Source organism: Haliaeetus albicilla, chromosome 27 (assembly GCF_947461875.1).
Source record: "Haliaeetus albicilla chromosome 27, bHalAlb1.1, whole genome shotgun sequence".
Lineage (NCBI taxonomy): Eukaryota > Metazoa > Chordata > Aves > Accipitriformes > Accipitridae > Haliaeetus > Haliaeetus albicilla.
The window spans coordinates 10,082,257-10,102,379 of record NC_091509.1 but is presented as its reverse complement, the minus strand read 5'-3'; the positions used below and the strand labels follow the sequence as shown (position 1 = coordinate 10,102,379).

Genomic DNA, 20,123 nt, shown 5'->3' with positions numbered 1-20,123 from the left:
TATACCACTCTGATTTTAGCTTGAAACTCACTATTTTTTACCTAGCAAGTAAGTCTTTATAATTGCATGTTTTTCAGACACTCGGACCTCCCTTAAACATCCACTCCAACCTATTATATGTCCTAGCTGTAAACTAAATTAGCCTGTACATTTTTTTTCAGGGCATGCATTGTCTTCGAAAGGAGCTTGCCAGAGCTCAGCACAACAGATTTCTGCTTTAGTTTGGATACAGTGTGCTACTGTCAAGAAAACATGAATAGCTTTAGACTTTTCAGAGTTTCGGTTTTGTTGAAATTTAATGCTTGGTTTAATTTGAAATCTTCCATTTGGAATGCAAGCAGGTGACAAAAAAAAAAAAAAAATTAATAAAGGACACTTCCCAAAACCAATAACAACAAATTGCAATGCCTTTAAATGAAAAATTTCACTTGTCATTTTTACAGAATTATTGCTTTTTAGTTTTTTTTTAAAGAAAAATTCATAGAAACTGGTACAGACACAAGAAAACTTTCAGTGCCACAAACCCTGCAGATTTATTTATTTTCTTATTATTTCAAATTTTTAAGAATGTCACAGTTAAAACTTGCTCCTTGCCTGACTCTGCCATGCCTGAGCTCCCTTCATCAGTCCAGTAGGGAACTACCAGCAACAAACCCCAAATCCCAGCGCAGGGATGTCTGAGGACCACAGTTTTGTTTCAATTAGGGGTAATTTTCCTGATTTGTGTGAGTGTGGGTTCAGCAGGAGACTCTCACAGGCTAGCACATCTGTAAGGTCATGGTTGCAGCCAGTGGTGGAGCATTACAGTATATTACAGGCTTCAAAGAATTTAATGCGAACAGCTAAGAAGAGCACTTATTTCAAAGAATTTGAGATGAGGTTTTTATCTTCTATTCTTGCATTACCACGGGGTATTTAGAAACTCTGGCAGTAACTATTCTGCATTTATAATATAAAGACTATAAAAAAGATTTGCAAATACAATGAAACTTTGTGCTTATCAGCTTTCGTATAGTTCATGTCTAAACTTCCCCAGACTTTGTGGCCATTTGTGTACCCAGCTGAGATCTGAGCTGTCCTGGCAGTACCAGTAACAGACATATATACCATAAAGGCACCCATCCACCTACTTCTGCAGTAACATACACCTCTCGGTGTCTGAATGTGCATGCAAAATCTCTGCTCTACCTGGTGACGACGTGTCCTTCATTTTCTGGGCAGAGGGGGAGTGGATTTAGGTGGCAAAAGTCGCGGGGAGCAGAGTTAACAGCTCCCGATATCCCCCCCTCACAAAAGCAAACCCTTCCCAACCCAGTCCAAGGACACCTGCAAAACCTCACCTCAGCCTCCAGTGAATGCCAGGAGAATAGGAACCACCTTCTGCCAGTTCAGAAATGGAAGCAATTAACAATGTAAACAGGTGTATTGGGAAAGGATTACTAAACAGAGAGCAAAGACAGCTGCGCACCTACAGCGTGTTTAGGATGGCTGCGGCTTCCTCCATTCATCTGCCTTCAGCCCAGCTGAAAGATTCGCCATGCTTGGACTGTTGTGGGCATTTATTTTATTCATTTTTTTTTCTCTGCTATTATTATGGCCCTCTAGGTGAAATTATTTCTCCTGCCAGGGTTAAAGGGACAGAGCCTGCTGAGAGGACACTAAGCCCAGTGTGTGTTCAGAGGCTTTGGAAAGTGCAGGAGATGCTGCCACACAAGTCCTTTAGCCCATTAGGGATTCAGCTGTAGCTGGGAAAGGCTGTCTTTGCTCTCTCTTTGTCAGTTTGTTATTAATGAGCAGTATCTATTAACACGATCCAAACCCTCACGGAGTTTCTGTACCTGTGAGGAGGCCCTTGCCCCCCACAGCAGCCACCAGGACTAACTGCCTGCAGGCTAATGAACTCGAGTTTCCAGGGAGCTTAGGGAAGAAGGATGGATACGAGTGTTCAGAGCAAGGACTACAGTTAAAAGCCAGGGTGGTAATTCACAGGTAAAAGAGCTGCAAAACTGCAAACTGTGCTTCCCAGGCTGGTGCAGAGGAGCCATGGGTGTGCGTAACCAGTGTAGGCAGCTTTACACAGATACTGCAAGCATGAAGGGTTGGTAGGGGGCTTTTTTGGGAAAGAGTAGATACCTTCCAATTCCTGTCTGTTCCCTGCTGTCCAAAGGACCCCAGGCACCGCCTCCACACAGAGGATCCCTTCTGGAAACTGGACTGGTGGCTATGAGCTCCGATACAGGAGTGGCACACACACCATCGGGGTACGGCTTCCCCTCCTCCTGGGTCGTGCTCTGCCGAGGAAATGGATGCAGTTAGCTTTTGTGTTCAGAACCAGGAGCTCTGCCCCAAAATTGCACTGCTTTCTGCTTTTCAGCAAGAAGGCATGATCCCAGGGGACAGAGATGGATGCAGGGGGCTTGCTTATCAGGAGAAGACTAAGCAGGGACCTCAGGCTCCTTGAAAACAGTGAGTGTTTTCCATTACTGTTGCAGAAGCCAAAGACCAGCAATTTTTTGGCTTTGCTTCCTTAATAAATTGTACAAGTTGGTGTGGGGGATAGCTCTGCAGGGAATGAAAGCAGGAAGATTACAAACAGCCACTGCATCCCCTTGGTGTTTTCTGCCCGGCTCTTGCCGAGATCCCAGAATAATGCTGGAGCATCTTAGTCTGGTCGTGGGCCTACAGAGGGTAAACGCACACGGCTCCCCTCTGCTGTGCTGAGAGCTAATCCAACCAGTTAATTAAAGAGTCCATTGGACTGTCAGAAACAGCAGGAGATGCAGAAGCAATTATCTCCAAATTGGTCATCATCACAATTAAAGTACCATTTGGCAAGTATGTGAACAGCCTGCAGCAGGGTACCTTTATAGGTGGTAATGCCTTTTCATTATTGGGTTTTATTGCTGGGTGGTGGTGTCTATGATATGAGTAAAGCTGTCAGGTGAAACGACAGTAACACTCACCCCCAGTTCTGGGAGAAGTGGGATGCAGAGGGCAGAGGCAGCCTGGGATGCTATTTGTAAATGAGCTTGGTAGCTTAATGTGCCAGTGTATACAAATCCCACTGAAGGAAAGCTGAGCAACTAATTTGCTGCAGATAATTTATATAATGCATTTAAAACTTTTTAAATTTTTTTCCTGCTCACTATATTATGGCTTCCTCCAATGTATTCATTACTCAAACGTACTTGATAAATTTCTCTTGAAACATTCAGCCCGCACAGGCAGGGTCTGAGTGTCGTTTTCTTCTTGCGGTCGGTAAGATAAATCCTGTGGTGCTTGACTTCTCAGCTGGGTGAGAGCCAAGGCACATCAAGTGTGCGTTCCTGTAGGTGAGGCAAAAATGAGTTTCAGGTGCAGCTCTGCCATCTCTCTGAAACTTGCTTCCCATAGATACTGATGCCTGAAAAATTAATGGTATTTTCAGAGAGCAGATCAGTTAAGACATGGTGGTGTGAAAACAAGCAGGTTTGTTATAATCCTCTCTTTTATCCAACACTAAATTGGCGCCCTGTAACTGGCAGGTAGCTTTGAACTTTCATTTTAAGGGAAAAACTACTGTATGTGAAAACAATCCTGGTAACACAAAAGCCCACCGTGGAGGACTCCTTTAACAGTTTCCTGGAGATGTTGGTAAGACTTTTAGGGATGATTTGCCAGTACCAGAGCAAGCCATCACCCCTGCAGCGCAGCTTTCACACCCTGCATATGAATGCTCTTTCCTCCTCTCCTACCAGTCCTCTTTCCCCACAGGGTAAACAGCTGGAAGTGTTGAGCTAACTGCCAGAGGCTTCAGACAGACACTTTGAGCCACAAGAGATCTTGGGACACCTTAATGACTTCTCTTTAGCTTAATGCATCTTTGTAACAAACGGCATCACCTGCTAAATTGCTGATCTTGCACAACTGTTTTCTGACTACCGCAGAAGAAGAAGAAAGGTTTGGCTCTTTGGATGTCCTGTATGAATTCAGCTTTCAGTGCCTGTCTGTTGTGGTTCTGAGCAAGTTCTGAGTTGCTCTGAACTATGTCTGCCTTGTTCACAGAGCAGGGGGTCTCCTGGCCCTCATCCTCTGTATCACCATTTGTAGCAGAGACTTTGCCATGCTAAAGGTCTCTTTGGTGGATTGCCTTACACAATGTGCCATGTCTGACTTAGTATATAAAATTCAAATTACGTTATGACTTGTATGCTTCATGATCATCTATTCGGAGTGTCTGTTCAGTGTTAGATGCAAAATGTCTTTTGTTGTTTCTTACATCAAGTCTGTATCTTGTTGGTAGAACTAGCACACTTTTTGAAATTTATAATCATTATTTGAAGCGTTGGAGTATTAAGGGAGTATGTTCAATGGATATACCTGCATGTGCCTGTATTAAGGCAACCAAGCCTGACCATGTTGAAAACCAGCATCTAGTACATTACAGAGTAAATTCCTCCAGGAATATTCACCAGGGCAAATTCAGACAGGCAGTATAGTTTATAGCCTGGCTTTCATTTTGAGTCCATGGCTGATCTACTAGAACTAACAGATATATCATTTGTAGGATATTCAGATCATCTACTTCAGGCATTTTAGTGGCATTGTAAGCACCTTAATTAGGAGCCTAAGTCCCAAGTGTACTCAACAGTGAAAGAGATGCATCCAGATTAATAATGATTGATGCCATAGTATCAGTTTTTGAATGTGTAGACCATGAGGAGTTCCCGACCTTTTTTCTAATGATTATTCAAACAAATCCTGAGGCTGATAGTACTTCTTTTCCCTCTGCTAACAGCAAGAGAATGGCTACAGTCTTCTATTTTCTTGAGCTTTTTTCTTTTTTTTAATCTTTATTGGGATGTGGATATTTCAGGTATGTCTTGCATATTTGTTACTAAGAGAAATAAGGTATCTACACCTGTGAACAGTCAGGAGAGGAAAGTCTTAACAGAGACCTGACTTCCCCGATATGCATTTGGACTAGGGAAAAAAATGTTTTTACAGTTATTTTTGCAGCTTCCTACTTCTGGACCTACTTGAAGGATGGTTTGCTTCAGCTTTAGTTTAAATGAATGGACTGCCAAAGGAAGATACCTGGTTTGCTCTGTACCCTTCAGGGGTTTGCAAACAAGAATGATTAGATGTGAAATTCTAGAAAGATGTGCTAAATTGGTTTTACTCCAGTTAGCCAACATTTTTGCTATCACCTCAGATCTGCTTATTCCTACTAAGCATTGCACACCACTCAGGGAAAAGAGCTGCATGTCATTAGCAAACAAAATCAACAGTTCTATTCAGAAAGCCATGTTGAGATGGGCCACAGGAAATGGGCTGGTAGATGAGGCACAGGGTAAGAGATAATGTGGAATTCCTTACAACTGAATTCTGCTTTTCCATATCTGGCCCAAAGCCTGGAAAAATATTAGAAAGGTATACACATGATATGATACCTCCAAAGGACATAAAACCTGAACACCATTGGTTTGATAAAACATACTAGAATTGGCACTAAACCCAACTTTGCAATAAGAAAAACTTTTCTTTTTTAAGTGGAAATGCCCTGAAATGTTGGTCTTGGTTTCATCTTAAACAGCATTCACTTCCCAAGCTAGTCTCAAATGATTCTTTAAATGCTTGCATTGAAGACATTAACTGAAGTGCCTTCAGCTTAGTACATCCACAGATAATCAGTGTTCCTTAGTTCTTTGGTCTGGTTTCCTCTCATTACCAGCTGTACTTTAGATACAGGAAAACCAACAAGTTCTTGGTTTTCAGGGATTGCCTTGACTGCATCAAACTGAAGCTTTGGTTTCCTGTCATGGAGCAAAGTAGGGATTCACATTTGCTTAATGTAGGGCCTGGATATTTGGAAGATGTACTGCCTTAAGATGTGCTTTGGGGTTTTCAAGAACTCATTTTACATAAGCTTGTCCTTTTAACTAGCACTAACAAATCTTTCTTTATGTTTTTCCACTCCCAGGTACACTGTTTTACGTAATGGGCATCATCAGGAACATGAGAAGCTTCCCATCCACAATGACCCTGAATCCCAAGAGTCCTGTTTCTAGTCACGATCCTAGAAGAGGAGTGGCCCAGCTGAAGGAACAGATTCATTTCAGGATACCTAAAGGATTCACGGACAGCAGGACTTTATGAAAACTCATTCATCTGCATTGTCATGGTGCCTCCTGCACTGACTTCATATGAATGTCCAGCTGCACACGTGTAGATTGATGGGGGCATGGGAAGGTACACGAGCAGAACAGCTGAACAGACTTTCCTGTATCTGCAAGGACAGCTGGACTATATGACTGCATCAGAGCCTTACTCCAGGAGCGAGCTGATTTCTGTCAATGTAAGGAAACAACACAGATACAAACCACCCAGTGCAGGAGTTCTGTTATTCCTTTCCAGCTGCCATCTGTGTACAAGCCACCTCTCTGTCCTGTGGTATCATGATCTTAAAGATTAGAAGTTCTGGCTAAAGCCCTAACACGACGTGAGACTAAATGCCTGCTTTACCTGCGCAAGATCCTGCCCGCCAGTGATTGGATGCTGTCAGGAGAGAAACAGCACTACGTCTTCTTCAGCAAAATAAGAGGAAATATTTGCCCTTTGATTATAGTTAGTGGTGAAAGGTCAGCATGAGCTGCAGATTCACCCTACCCTGCAGAGCTTTCTTTGTAAATGCTTTTATTGTGTTTCCTGGCCAAGTTCATTGGTAGAAGACTCATAGGGTATATATAGTGCCTGACAAGCTGGAGTGGGACCTACAGGGACATTTCACTGCTACCAGAAGGCCCTGCAAGCACTGCTTCAATCCAGCCCACTTGCTAAAAGACAGTGGCCATCCTCTGCCATTCAGAGGCCAATGGACGGGATGTGGCCCTTAAACCCCAGGCAAGCTGACAATGCTGTCCTCATCTGAGCAAACTTTGGGCATTCTTACCAAGAAGAAAGGTTGGCCAAGAAACAGAGTCAGTCTGTAATAGATCACTAAGTGCCATCTTGAAAAATATACCATCTTTCCTAGCTACATTAGGAAGACAGACTTCTACTTACATTTTCCACCTTTATTTTTCTATTTGTTTCTGTTCTCTTCCAGTTGAGGCAGGAAGTTTCAAGACTTTCAAATATCACCACGTGCACATCTCTGTTTGCAAAGATCTCGGTTCTTAGCTGCTTCCCGCATGTAGATGTTGCTATGTTTCTTGTGCGCTGCTTTCACCTTTGCATGGAAAGAGTAGGCAAGGCTGTAGACTTTGCAACTTTGGGAAAATTATTATCATGCAGTGGGAAATATGCAGGATCAAGACTACAAGCCTCTACCCTTTTTAGATGAAGATCTAACCCAGAGATGCCACCTTGAGCCTAGAAAATAAAATTGTACTTTGTTATATTGTGTAATCATGTACAGATATTTTTAATGTAAAAAGAAAAGTGACATTATTTATTATTTTTTATCAGGAATATGTGGGTTTTTTCATTAAAAGCTTCTAGACCAAGGAGCTTAACATTATATGTATTATTATTTAGTAATATTTCTGTTGCTATGTGACAGGTATTTACTGTAAACAAACAAACAAATCCTGCTTTGAACAAACAAAAATGTTGCTCAGTAGGAAAAAAATTTGTGCATGATAAGAACAACTGGCTTCCTTGCCATGGCGTCTGACTTCTTTAAATACTTCTTCCACGTAAAAGTCACTGATAAAGCTTCACATCATTTTCCTTTAGGATTCAAAAAGACATTGGGCAGAAACAGCCCTAATTAGAAGAAGCCAGACACTTACCAATGTAGAAAATGGTTAGCAGTTAGAAAGAGATAAACTATTGGTGTTTGTGGTGATAGGTGCTGGTGGGATGGGAAGAGCATGAGCTATTTGAAAAGAGAAGGTGAGAGAGTTTGAGCCAGTTCCTGGTTCAGTATTAGGAACCGTTTGGCAATGACCATTTTTTACAGGGCTGTGTTTCCAAAAGAACTCATTATCAGTTCAACTCTATTGTTAACACCAAAACAGAGCAGTGGGTGAAAAAAATAGGCCATTATTGAAAGTTTGGAAAAAAATCCATCCAGGGCCACTTCAGTCCTGTGACCTACACCTCTGTGGAACTGCTCGCATGGGGTTTTGTCTGGATTTGGGTATGCAAGACTGCAGAACAGGTTGTCTTGGTTTCACCTCAAAGTATCAAATTTCTTAAAGAAATCCTAGAAAAGCTTTTCTCTGTCCCCATTAAAAGGCATCAATACATTGGTGTGAAATGTCTCAGAGTGATATGGAACCAGCAGCATGGGGATGCTATAGTGATGGTGTTCTTTGTTTCCGCTGTTGTCCTTGAAGTGTTGTCTTCTCCTATATTTTTGTGTGCTTTAGTAATATAGCTCTTCTTAATTTAAAATGAACTTCTCAACACTGAGTTTTACTCATGGGCAATGTTCAGAAGGCTCTATCAATGGGATCAGTAGCTCACTAGCCAAAATGGTCAGCAGCTCTGATTGGAAAAAAGTCTCCAATTTCAAACACCATATTGGAATGAAATACCAAATATGAAATGTCCATGTTCTGTGTCATCTCTGGCTAATTGCTTGTTGGACTCAGTAAGCCTGTCATGAACCACCTGGCAGCTCCTGCTTAATAAGTCAATCTCAGCAATGCTTCTGTGAACCCAGAAAATGACATTGTCCATCATCAATGTTAGAATTTCTATGGAAAAGAAGCTGTCTCATGGAAAGGACACGTACTTGATTTCCTTTGCTAAAGGTAGCTAGTCCTGCAGCCTCTGAGTTCATCTTCTCATTGACCATTTTGGCTAGCAGTGTCAGAGTCTTTGCCTGTGCTGAATAATATGTAACGCATTGGCTGCTTCTAAAAATAAAAAATCCTCTATGTACATTGCAGTAAGCTCCAGCTCATGCTCATTTCTTTTACTGTTTTCACTCAAAACATAAGATGCTACCAAGGAATACTTTCCACCTGCCTCATAACATACTCAAACAGCTATAACAGCAAGAGAGAATCTGGCCCCATTGCTTTGAACATATGGATGAGCTCTGTAGGATAATACAAATTCCTAATGTTTATCTACCACAACAATCCTGCCTCCTGCACCAAGTTCTCATGCACCAGCTCTCTTTGTCCCCGCACTTTTGCTTAGATTGTTACTGAGCCCTCTTTCTCCCTTACCTGTCCTGTGTCCACCTCATCTCTCACTGTCTACGCTGAGAGATGTCACTGCTATGGGCATCATGCTCAAGACAGGCATTTGCAAATGGGGAGTCAGATATAATTTTGTGTGACTCTGTTTCTCCGAGTTTCCTAGTGAATTTGACTGGAAAAGGATGCTCCTTTCTTCCTTTACACCTCTTTCCTGCCATCTCTCACAGATTCACTCTAATAACAATATTATTTATTTCTTCACATAAATATACTAGCACTCATCAGCAAATTATCACACCATCACATTTATGGCCTGGGAACACGGTGTATTTTTTTCAATGTGGTAAGCCTCAGAAGTGTTAAGCACGAAGCCTGCTGTAGCTGTTTTCTTGGATTACAACTGATTACGCTTTTCCTCGCCAGAGGTAACGTGTTAGCAGAACAGCTAGCTAATAAGAAATTGGCTGGCTGGGCCTTTGCTAAACTGTCTTCAGGAGACTGATCTGTCAACACCATTGTTTTTCCATATTTCTGTATTCTTCTAGGCTCCAGAAGCATTCCTGAGATCTTGCGTGACATTTGATAGCAGGGCATGTGCCCAGACAAGCAAATCCAAAGATACACTGAGGTTACTTGTGCTGAAAGAAGGAAGCAGAGCAACAAGCTGACTACTTCCACAGGCAGACTGAAAAGCTAGCCTAGCACTAAAGCTGTAGGCCATCTGACTTCAAATGGGCCCTAGACAGTGTCAGGTTGCACAAGACCACAAGGTGAGCCATCCTTTCTACTGAGCAGCCTTCCATGTCTCTGGTACTTAAGTTTACTCAGATAGAAACTAAGTCACAGTCATGCTGCAAAGTAAAATTCGGAGACGAAATAAACAGGTCACCAATGGGAAGCTGTGTTCACAAAACAGAAGCTCCAAGGAAGAGTGCAGAAGAGGCCATACACTTTAATTAGCTGATGATCAAGACTGCCTGGAGGGATGTGAAGCAATAACTGGATGATACACGCCCTGTAAATGTCAGTGCTTGAGGCAGTCAGCAGCTGTGTTGCTTAGTGAGATGCATGGAGATATGGCTGCAGCCCAAGTGTACTAGCAGGTCATGCTCATAAACACCATGCAGACAGATGAATCCTTATGGGGAAATGTCCGTTCCAGATTTATCTTTCACAGTTCTTTCAACACTGAATATATTTTCAGTTTTTAGTCTTGGAGAGGGCAATGAAAAAAAAGGAGAAACAGCATCTCAGCAGAACAATTAGAAAAATACTTTCAATAAATTCTCAAAACCCTTTTCATTTGGTTCAGAAATGTAATACATGACCTGCTTCTATTGCAGGATCTGATGCCTGTCCAAGCGCAGTAAGAAATGAAAACATTTACCACAGTGGCTTAAAAATGAAGGCAATAGCTTCCATTTGCATTACACCACAGTACATGGCCTTTGTGCCTACACTCCAGTTGCAATGTATTAGCAGAGCTGAGAAGGGGCTCACAGTGGAAACAGAGGGACTGACAGTGTTGGAGCTAAGGAGTATTTGTAGAGATGCGTGGGAAGCCCTTGCTTGCTTCTCACCCACACAGTGCCTGGCTCCAATCTACATTTTCCACATTCAGCTTGTTTGAAGGCTAAAATCCCCCCCGATCTCAATATAGAAGTGTACGCTTCAGGGAGAGGCCATGCACACGGTATGCACATGCAGAGCACTTGAGTGGAAAAAACAAACATGGAGCACTGAAAACCTCTTTCTCAATGCTCTGTTCCCTGCACATTCCTAGTCACAAACAGATAGCGGGGCACATACGACCACCATTTGCTTACAGAAATACTGTCATTTTAATAAGCTTAATCCATTACTTGTTATGATTTAGCTGCAGTCACAGGAGCGCACACCTTGGCCTAGCACGTCTACCTGATGGGTCCCAGGTTCGAGGCTCACTGTGGTGCTGCTGTAGCTTGCAGAATGAGTGCAATCAAAATGGACTCACATGAGCAATGAAAACCATTATTAGGGTCATCTTGATTTTGAGCAGTATGAATCCCTGGCTCCAGAGAGTCTCTCTCTTTTTGCAAACTCTGGTCCTCCATGAGTCTCTGTTATAACAAAGGACACTTCAGGGAGAACGTACATTGGAAACGTGTTAGGTAACCACTGAAAACTTGAGTGTGAGTCAGAGCTGAGAGGGCTAAATGATACTCACCTTGCCTTTGACTTCATCTCACTTCAAACTGGCTTTTACTTTACCCTGCCTTCTCCTACTGTCCCCTAGATGGGATCAAGAGCTCTGAATAATCAGGAATAGTGTATTAGTTGTACTTAAATGCTTTTGTGCATCTCACAATACCTCTCAATTTAGGTATTACTAACAAATATCTTCAACCTAAAGATCATCTGACCAAAGGATTGTGCCTTTTGGACTGGAATACACTAAAAAACAGCTCTGCTCAGCAAAGATGAGGAAGAAACAAAAGGTATTTAAGGTATTTATTGGCGTCAGTCTGACTTAATAGTGTGCAACAGAAGTAACCAATTTGGTCCAAATCATGTCCATTTAATTCCTAGCACAGATGAAAAATACATAACAATGCCAGTAAAATGATGGTTTCTTGGAGCAGGCAGCCCACATACGGCAGACTCTGAGTCATTCTGAAGAGTTTTCCTCACCCATCTTCATAAACGCTAAAGCCAAGGAGAGCATTTTCATTCTGTAACTGTCAACTGTAAAACCTTCAGTAGTTCAGGATCCAATCTTTTTCTCTGCATTAGATTTCCTGAGCCATCTCTGAGTACTATCATGCCAAAAGGCAATAAATCTGTTGGGTTTTTTCTACTAATATGAACTAAAAAAAAATATACAAAAGCTTTTAATTCTTTCAGTTTTTGTATAGCTTAAATCTTTCTGAATCCAAAATAATCACATAATCACTCAGGGCCTTATAAAGATTTACCTTATCACAGAAACTTTCTCACCTAATTAAAAAAACAGATACAATTTAACTAGAGTTTACCCAATATCTGAGTTCCACTACTTCCTGTTAAACTGAACTGAAATTGCCTACACTATTAGGAAATCTAGCAGATTTCCTGTCAAATATATGCTTATTACTTAAGGAATTTCAAAGATTTGGCAGAAGAGCTTAACATTATTTTAGCATACGTTATTTGACAGTTTACAGAATTCTGTCATTTTTAAATTATTTTCAGTGATCTTCTGAAGTTCTTGAAACCAATCATTAAAAAACCCCAGAGAAACCCTAAATATCTTCCCTGGACCACAAAAGAATGGGAATGCAATGCTAACCGATGTTCCTTACACAACAGCTGTAGTGCCAAGGTCTGTACTCTCTACAAGATATTGTGAAGGGGGCTTCTCAGTCCTCTGAAACAAGAGGAAAATGTATTTCCTTGCTGAGTAAGTAGCACACTTGACTTCCTTGAAGCTTTCTTCCAAGTCAAGATTAGGGAGGCCCCAAATGAGGGCCTCCAGCTGCCATGGGGTGTGTTTCAGTCAGGCAATGATCCAGACAGCGTATCGGAACTAAATCCCTTTCCAGAAGGCTCAGTAATGAATCTGTTTTCATATTCCTGACAGCTGAATCCCACCCACCAAACGGGGCTCTTGACATAATGAGTATCTGAAAGGGCTGTCAGACCATATCAACGGTCATCTTCATATCACTAATCTCTAAATTCAACTCTATTCAAGGGCATCCCTCTATCTGTAAAAAACAGAAAACACCAAGGAAAGTCTAGAGCATTATTACAATAACTACTGCCAGTGACGGAACAATAGCTATTAATCCAGGGGTTACTTTAAGGACTACACAGATTAACACAGATATGTTTACTCCATACCAGTTGCCATGACTGTGCCCCACTATTACACTCGATCATTACTCTCTTTGAAAGAGTCAATTCACTTGCTACCATCTTTACAGTCCTCAATGGCAGTCCCAAGATCATTATTGGTAATTATCTTCGCACAGAAATTCAAGCTATGAACATCTATGTTCCTCCTGCATAAGCTTAGAGCAGCTAAGAGAGGCGTTATGTACCCTGAGAGCCTACACCAAGTTCTGCATCACCAGCCCCGGCTCCCTGTGGACAGTCACACCCAAGAGCACAACTCATTTCCCATTTCAAACTGCCAGATTTTTTGCCCTTTGCTAGACCAGGCATGCTTAAACCAATAACCTCCACTTGCTTGCTCCCTTCCTTGCCCCACTAATGAGCTGGAAAGAAGAGTGCAACAAAGCTAGAATCCAACTTTAACATAAAATCTGTGATTTTTGTCTCTCTTCACTCCTGGGGGAAGAAGAGATTAAGAGATAGATAAGGAGTTTAAACTACATCGGGAAATATTCTCAGGCAGAAATCCACCTCATTTATGGAGATGGCCAGCGTACACCATTGAGAAACATGATTGTATGTTTTGAAAACAGTGAAAATGTTGCTGCTCATTTTTATGGCAGAAGTGTGGCCCTCACCTAATAAACCCTAAAAGATGACCCCTGTCCTCCCGGTGCAAACAAGCAGCAGTAGCCAAAGCAGGACTGTCATTATGGTTTCTCACTACTACCCTCAGACTCTTGTCTGGAGACCACAGATTTGGTAGCTTGTCCACAGAGCATAATTATAAGCAAGAGATAAACCCTGCCAACTCCTTCTTCTATACCAGAGTTCCAACGTACAGCTTTTCTAATGTCTTTTACAACTCTATTTGTAAAGGCTCACATATAAACTGTGGACCGTCATTGGAAATATTTGCTGAAGGAGAAAGCTGACCTATCCTCTGCTTCTGCTTTTGATCCATCTGTCCTGTGGAAGCAAGGACATTTTTAAACAGCCCATCCTGCCACAATCCTGAATATTTTCTTGCAAATGACTGTGCTGCAAGCACCATCCTTACCAAAAATACTTCCGTTTCTCAGGCAGCTCTTCTTCTGAATGGCCTATCATTGAAAGCTGGGTGTTACTGTGGGCCTTCGTAAATGAAGCACTTCAAAACAATGAGTCACTGTACTGAAAGCTCTCAGCCAAAGGTTTTCTTCTGGGATGAAGCCAGGTTTTGGGGTGATACCTCCAGAAAGGTTAAGCACTTCTTGTGCTGCTTTACTAACATGTTTCATCTTCCTGCATCACCTTTGGAAGTGTGGGATATAGCTGGACTGGCTAAACTAAGGTCAGCATCCACAGTTCAGGTTGGGTAGTTCCCAACACTGAAACGTCTCCTCACCCCTTGTCACAAATGATGTACACCCATGCATTTATACGTATCTCACGCTCTCATGCTAAATGGTGTGTTTCCAGCTTAGACAACTCCTTTGGACACATCATACCATAGGAAGCAGAAATTCTTCCCTGCAAACACAAAGTTGGTAGTTTTGCTCTGTAACAAGTCTGCAATGGAGAAAGCTTATCACATCTCAACACCTAACAACTGTTAATGAGCTAATGGAAACTCTCCAGTTGATGGGGCACTAGTTTTGGCTGTCCTGTTAACATATGCAGTGCATACTTGTACATACGAATGCCCTGTCTTCCCCCTGTCAAGGGATTAGGCTTGAATTGCTTGAACTAGTAACTCGGAGCAGAAATCATAGGCAAGGACAGGAGCCTGCAGCTGCTTCTAACACACTGAAGAGCTCAGAGACTAGAGTGAGGGTAGAGGCAAAATTCCTGTGTCCATCAACTCCTTATAGCTTTTCCTCAAGTAAAAACATATGTTCAAAATCCTTTTCTTTTCAAAACCCAAACACTGATTTTGTCTTTCTCCTAAATCAGAGAAAAAAGCAAGAACTGGCACACTGCCCATCTCCGAGACACAATGTTTTGTGCTCCTCTGTCCTGGTTTCAGCTGGGATAGAGTTAACTGTCTTCCTAGTAGCTGGTACAGTGCTGTGTTTTGAGTTCAGTATGTGAAGAATGTTGATAACACTGATGTTTTCAGTTGTTGCTCAGTAGTGTTTAGACTATAGTCAAGGATTTTTCAGCTTCTCATGCCCAGCCAGGGCACCTGACCCAAACTGGCCAACAGGGTATTCCATACCATGGGACGTCCCATCTAGTTTAGGAACTGGGAAGTGGGGGGCAGGGATTCACCGCTCGGGGACTTGCTGGGTGTCGGTCGGTGGGTGGTGAGCAATTGCCCTGCACATCATTTGTACATTTCAATCCTTTTATTACTACTGTTGTCATTTTATTAGTGTTATCATTATCATTATTAGTTTCTTCTTTTCTGTTCTATTAAACTGTTCTTATCTCAACCCACGAGTTTTACTTCTTTTCCTGATTTTCTCCCCCATCCCACTGGATGGGGGGGGAGTGAGTGAGCAGCTGCGTGGTGCTTAGTTGCTGGCTGGGGTTAAACCACGACATCCTCTCTCCACAGTGCCCATATCCCAAGCATCCTTTCTGCTTTATCTATTTACCCTATGTACTCTCTATTTAGATGACATTTCTTGGGCACTTAAGCAACTCACAGCCGCGATCACCACATCCTCTTTCAGGAACAGCTGTTACCCCTACCTCTGTGGGCAAAAAGAGACACAAAAGGATTTCAAGCACTTGCCTGCAGTGGCATAAGTCATCTCAGTCTCACTTTCCAATTAGTGGGGAGCTAGTCAATACCCACCTTTGGCCAGCTGAATCAGACCCTGGAAGCACTTATTTCACTTCACTGACTGCAAGAGGAGACCCCTCTGACCAGTGCATCTGCATGAATCTGCACTAGAGACATATAAATATAACAAAGGTGTAACCCATCCAGGAAGCGTATTGTTGAGCAAGGACTGTTAAGTCAGAGCTAACCCAGGGAAGATAATCCTTCCCGTTTTATTCTTTCCCTGAAGCTACATCCATGCAAAGCACATGAAGGAAGCAGGGGACAGAAATTATGCAATCATATCAGTTTCCTTTGTCATTTTCCTTACCTATCAGATTTAGTATTTGCAAAGCTGCCTTTGAACTCCAGCAAACAGCTTGCTTTGATATCCAGATGCATATATCACTGTTTGTTAAGTGGGCTGTAAATGGATTTCATAGTTCATTCCAAAGCTGCCACACATGAGCACAGTAAGGCTAAAAGCCCCAGCTGGAGTTTTCTCTGTTGTAGAAAGATGAACAGAGCAGGATCACTCAGCCATCTTATTTACAGTGACAGCAGCCTGCTCCTCCTGCCAGAGACCAAAAGAGAGGTGTCAGACTGGACTTCAGCGTGAAGAGAGACGGAAGCCTGTCACATACAGACAGAAGGCATCTGGGCTGCTTCCTGAGGAAAGCTTAACAACTAGGCACACCAATGGAAACCTTTGCTTGCCCTCCAGGACAATTGAATAACAGGCTGCCCAAAAAGGAAACAAAATAGAGAGACAGGGAGAAGCTCAGACACAAAAGATCATATCCCTTTACAACCTGGAGGCTGCAAACCAGAATTTCTCAAGCCTGGTACCTCTACATCTGCTTCTATAGATGTGGTGACAGTTTTCCAAATGGTATATAGGATCTTTTGGAGATATATGTAGGACTTAAGAAAATTAAATGGACATAAGTATCACCTTCACCTTTTCTAGGTACTACGTCAAACTCTCTTAAAAGAGATTGTTAAAACACTCTGCGTCATGCAAGAGATTTGGCATGGTACAATACATAATACTTTTAAATGTCTAAATATACTCTGTTATACCTTTTGTGACCTCCTGGAATCGAGTTGCTTAAGCACCAAAAAAAGGAAAGGAAGCGATTGATTTCTACTTAGTTTACCTAGAGCTCTGATCGAAGGGTATTTATTTATATAGATGTTCTTTGCTGATCTTGGCTCAAGAAGAGGTTATGAACCCATGTCACGAAAAGGACTCGCGTCTCACACAAGGAAGTCAAAAGTGTTTCTGAAAGAAATAAAAAAGTCAAGTTCCATTTAAAGTAAAAACAAGAAAACAATTCTTGACCGCAAATGACTTCATTCTAAGCCTTAGCTTCCCCAAGTGCGCAAAAAATTTATGCCAGAATTTCATCAAACTAAAGTACCTGAAACTTTGCAAGAGATACTAAGCGCTCCTGAAAGAGCCTTTGCGCGTGAACCTGCCTTCCAAGCAACCGGATTTAAGCCGGGGCCCAGTTAGGCGAAGACCCGTTAGCAGGACGAAGCCAGCTCTTACACCACCTCGGCGAGCTCTACCCCAGGCGGCTGCCCTGCCCTACCCCAGCCCGCCGCAGTGACCCCGGCCTCCTCACCGGCGCGGAACGGGCACGCTGCCTCCCCCCGCCAGCTCCTCCCCCGGCCCGGTCCGCAGGCGGGACGCACCTGCCGGCGGGAGGAGGAGGAAGGAGAAGAGGGGGAGGAGGAGGAGGAGGAGCAGGAGCAGGAGCGCGGGCAGGGGGAGCCGCAGGCCGTCAGCCTTGGCGGGCAGCGCCCCCTGCCGGCCGCCGAGGCCCGCGCTGTCCGCCCCGGGCCGACGCTGCCGGCCGGGCGGCGAGCGTCCCATCCCACCTCCGTGGCCGTCAGTCCGTCCGTCCACCTCGGTGTCCGTCCGTCCACCGGGGTTCACGCCCAGGCGTTGCCAAAGCGAGCCGAGCGCCGGTGGGCTGCACAGCCCTGCCCCAGTGCAGAGGAGCGCGAAACCAACCTGACCGTTTCAGCTGGACCAGATGGGCAAACCGGTTATCCCAGAAATTCCAATTAGAGACCTCAGATACGAATACTGGTTAGGTTCCCAGTCCTGCAAAGGAGAAGTAACCCCGATGGGAAAAGACTTCATGTAACATAAAGATCTCAGAGGTGGCCTAGCACACAAATGAAGGGTATATGCATCAAGTTCATGCTCCGTACCAGGTTTCACTTCCCTTGCTCTTGCAGATAAGTCTTTTGATGTAGTTAACCCTCTTCAGTTGACAAAAATCAAAAACAACTCGCAAAAGAAAACGCTCGTGACTACTGCACACTCCATCAGCAAATTTGGGCTGATGTCAAAGCAATCTTTACTGTAAACACACGTTCCCTATTGCAGTGACTCAAGGATCCACAAAAGAAGAAATCAGAAATCCAAATGAAAACTGCAACTTCCTGTTCTTCACAGTGGAAAATAAATCAAGACATTTTCAGCCCTTACAACTGGGACAGCTTTTTAACCAGGAGCTGATCGAGTACTGAGCATGTATGCCTGCCACTAGCAGAACACCACTGAAGCCAGAGACTGGCAAGCAAATAATTGTTTGTACAGCAGCTCCTGCTGACACAAGTTATATCCATTCATGTACTAATAATGATTTTTATTTATTTCTTTAACTAATGAAGGTTGAGCAGGAAAATAATTCTTTTCATCTGTTTGGCGCCTTTCCTCAATTTCAGATACTGAACATAGAGGGCAGGTTCGCTGGCCAGATCCCAGATACAATCTCAACACAATCTCAATCACCCAGAGCTCTCATGAGATGGACACAACAAATTTAGTCACTACAATACCACTATGTGTAAAATGGGTGTAATGTTTAAGGGATTAAAACTACTCCAAAGTTCAACTGCCTACAAAAAGAAATATTGAATACAAATAAGTGCATTATTTGTATAAATACTTCTTCAAAAGGCTAAAGTTAGAGATACCAGATGGAGATCGGGTGCGATACTCTAGAAATGCAGTAACGTTTTTCTGTACATGCTGTATTAAAATGGTAAACATGACTGAATCAATGACTCACATTACTTGAAACACTTCTAGGAAGGGTCACAATTACATTTTGTCTGAATATCATTGAATATATGATCTATAGTTAAATATATTTTTTACAACTAAACCATTAACTTTGATCCTGCATTAAAGTGATCCTGCATTAAAGCAAATTTAACAGCATTCACATCATTATCTGGTATTTAGCACTCCACCTCCAGTGAGAGTAGAGAGCGCACATGTGAGAAAATGCTACTGTACCAAATCTCTCACTGCTTTCATCAGGCACCATTCTCTTCCTCTTACCTAATATATTTCTAGTTCCACCTTACCTCAAGAATTTCCACAGAGGGACAGATGCAGAGAAAACTAACAGTGGCTTTCCTGCGTTGAACAGTTTTGCCTCTTCAGTTCTACTGAGCTAAATGTCATAGAAATCCCCATTAGTCACATTTATACCAAAGTTCAAAGAATGAAAATCATTAATAATGATGTGTAAAATTGTATAATGGTATAAACTAATCTGCTCTACAGCTTTTACCACACTAAGTTAGTAAACTGTCACTTGTTAGGCTGGTAACTCAGCAACTTTAAAAAAGCATGACCGATAGATGAGGCCATAGTTGATCGTATGGCACATCTAAAGGTGCATTTGTGCAGTCACAGCTGTGTATGCATGCAGACACTGTTTCACAGCACAGCAAATTAGCCCCACCCCCACAGGGCACATTACTAACAGCACACAAGCCAGCTAGTTTAATACTAACTTGTGCATTTTTATACCTGTATACTGGACTTGCAGCTAATTCTGGACATACACACAAAACATCTGGATACTGTGGGAACCAGAGACATTTTCTATGTACAATAAAAACAAGCATCCAGGGGCAAAGAGCAGCAGTATTTACTGACCGTATGGAAAATCTGCATTCATGAGTGAGCATGAATCAGCCTGAAAGCTCACTGGTTGAGTCAGATGGATCCTGTACTGTCACAGCTATAACTAAGCAATTACACATCCCTTTTCCTGCCTGTCTTTAGGGAAAATTCAGCTTTCACCCAGTTAGTATGTTCAGATTTACGTTAAAGAAAGTGGAACCAACAATTGGCAACTTATTTTTCATATTGGAGAGTCAAATACACTATTAAAATGAAATCTAATGGTACAAAATGCTTTAGAACATATCTTCTGTTTCCAATGTGTTAAATGTGGGGTTTTTCTTTCCCCAAAAATGTTTTCAATGAACTCTGGAAACTCCCATACATCACCAACTTCACTACTTTTTCTCTGCTTTTGGCTTCCTTTTCAACAGCT

General features: G+C 42.5%; 1 protein-coding gene and 2 long non-coding RNA genes across 5 annotated transcripts in view; 1 reads left to right on the top strand and 2 right to left on the bottom strand.

Annotated features, from left to right (window-relative positions):
- HTR4 (5-hydroxytryptamine receptor 4) overlaps positions 1-8,881 on the top strand; it is a 146,878-nt gene extending 137,997 nt beyond the window's left edge. For both annotated transcript variants that reach the window (XM_069773108.1, XM_069773107.1), the window contains one exon: positions 5,963-8,881. Coding sequence is in view for 1 of the 2 variants with exons in the window: in XM_069773107.1 (XP_069629208.1) it covers positions 5,963-6,050 (88 nt within the window). In the remaining variant the exon portion in view is untranslated. The remainder of the gene's footprint in view (positions 1-5,962) is intronic.
- LOC138682398 (uncharacterized) lies at positions 400-17,254 on the bottom strand. 2 transcript variants are annotated; one of them, XR_011322502.1, is made up of 6 exons: positions 17,172-17,254; positions 16,908-17,032; positions 16,079-16,321; positions 7,045-7,210; positions 3,189-3,403; positions 400-2,291 (listed from the first exon to the last, which is right to left on the bottom strand). It is a non-coding gene; the product is annotated as an uncharacterized lncRNA (long non-coding RNA). The 2 variants fall into 2 exon arrangements; XR_011322503.1 differs by lacking the exon at positions 16,079-16,321.
- On the bottom strand, positions 11,617-16,056 carry LOC138682399 (uncharacterized). The gene is made up of 2 exons (XR_011322504.1): positions 15,523-16,056; positions 11,617-14,983 (listed from the first exon to the last, which is right to left on the bottom strand). It is a non-coding gene; the product is annotated as an uncharacterized lncRNA (long non-coding RNA).
- Positions 17,255-20,123: the final 2,869 nt, after the last annotated feature.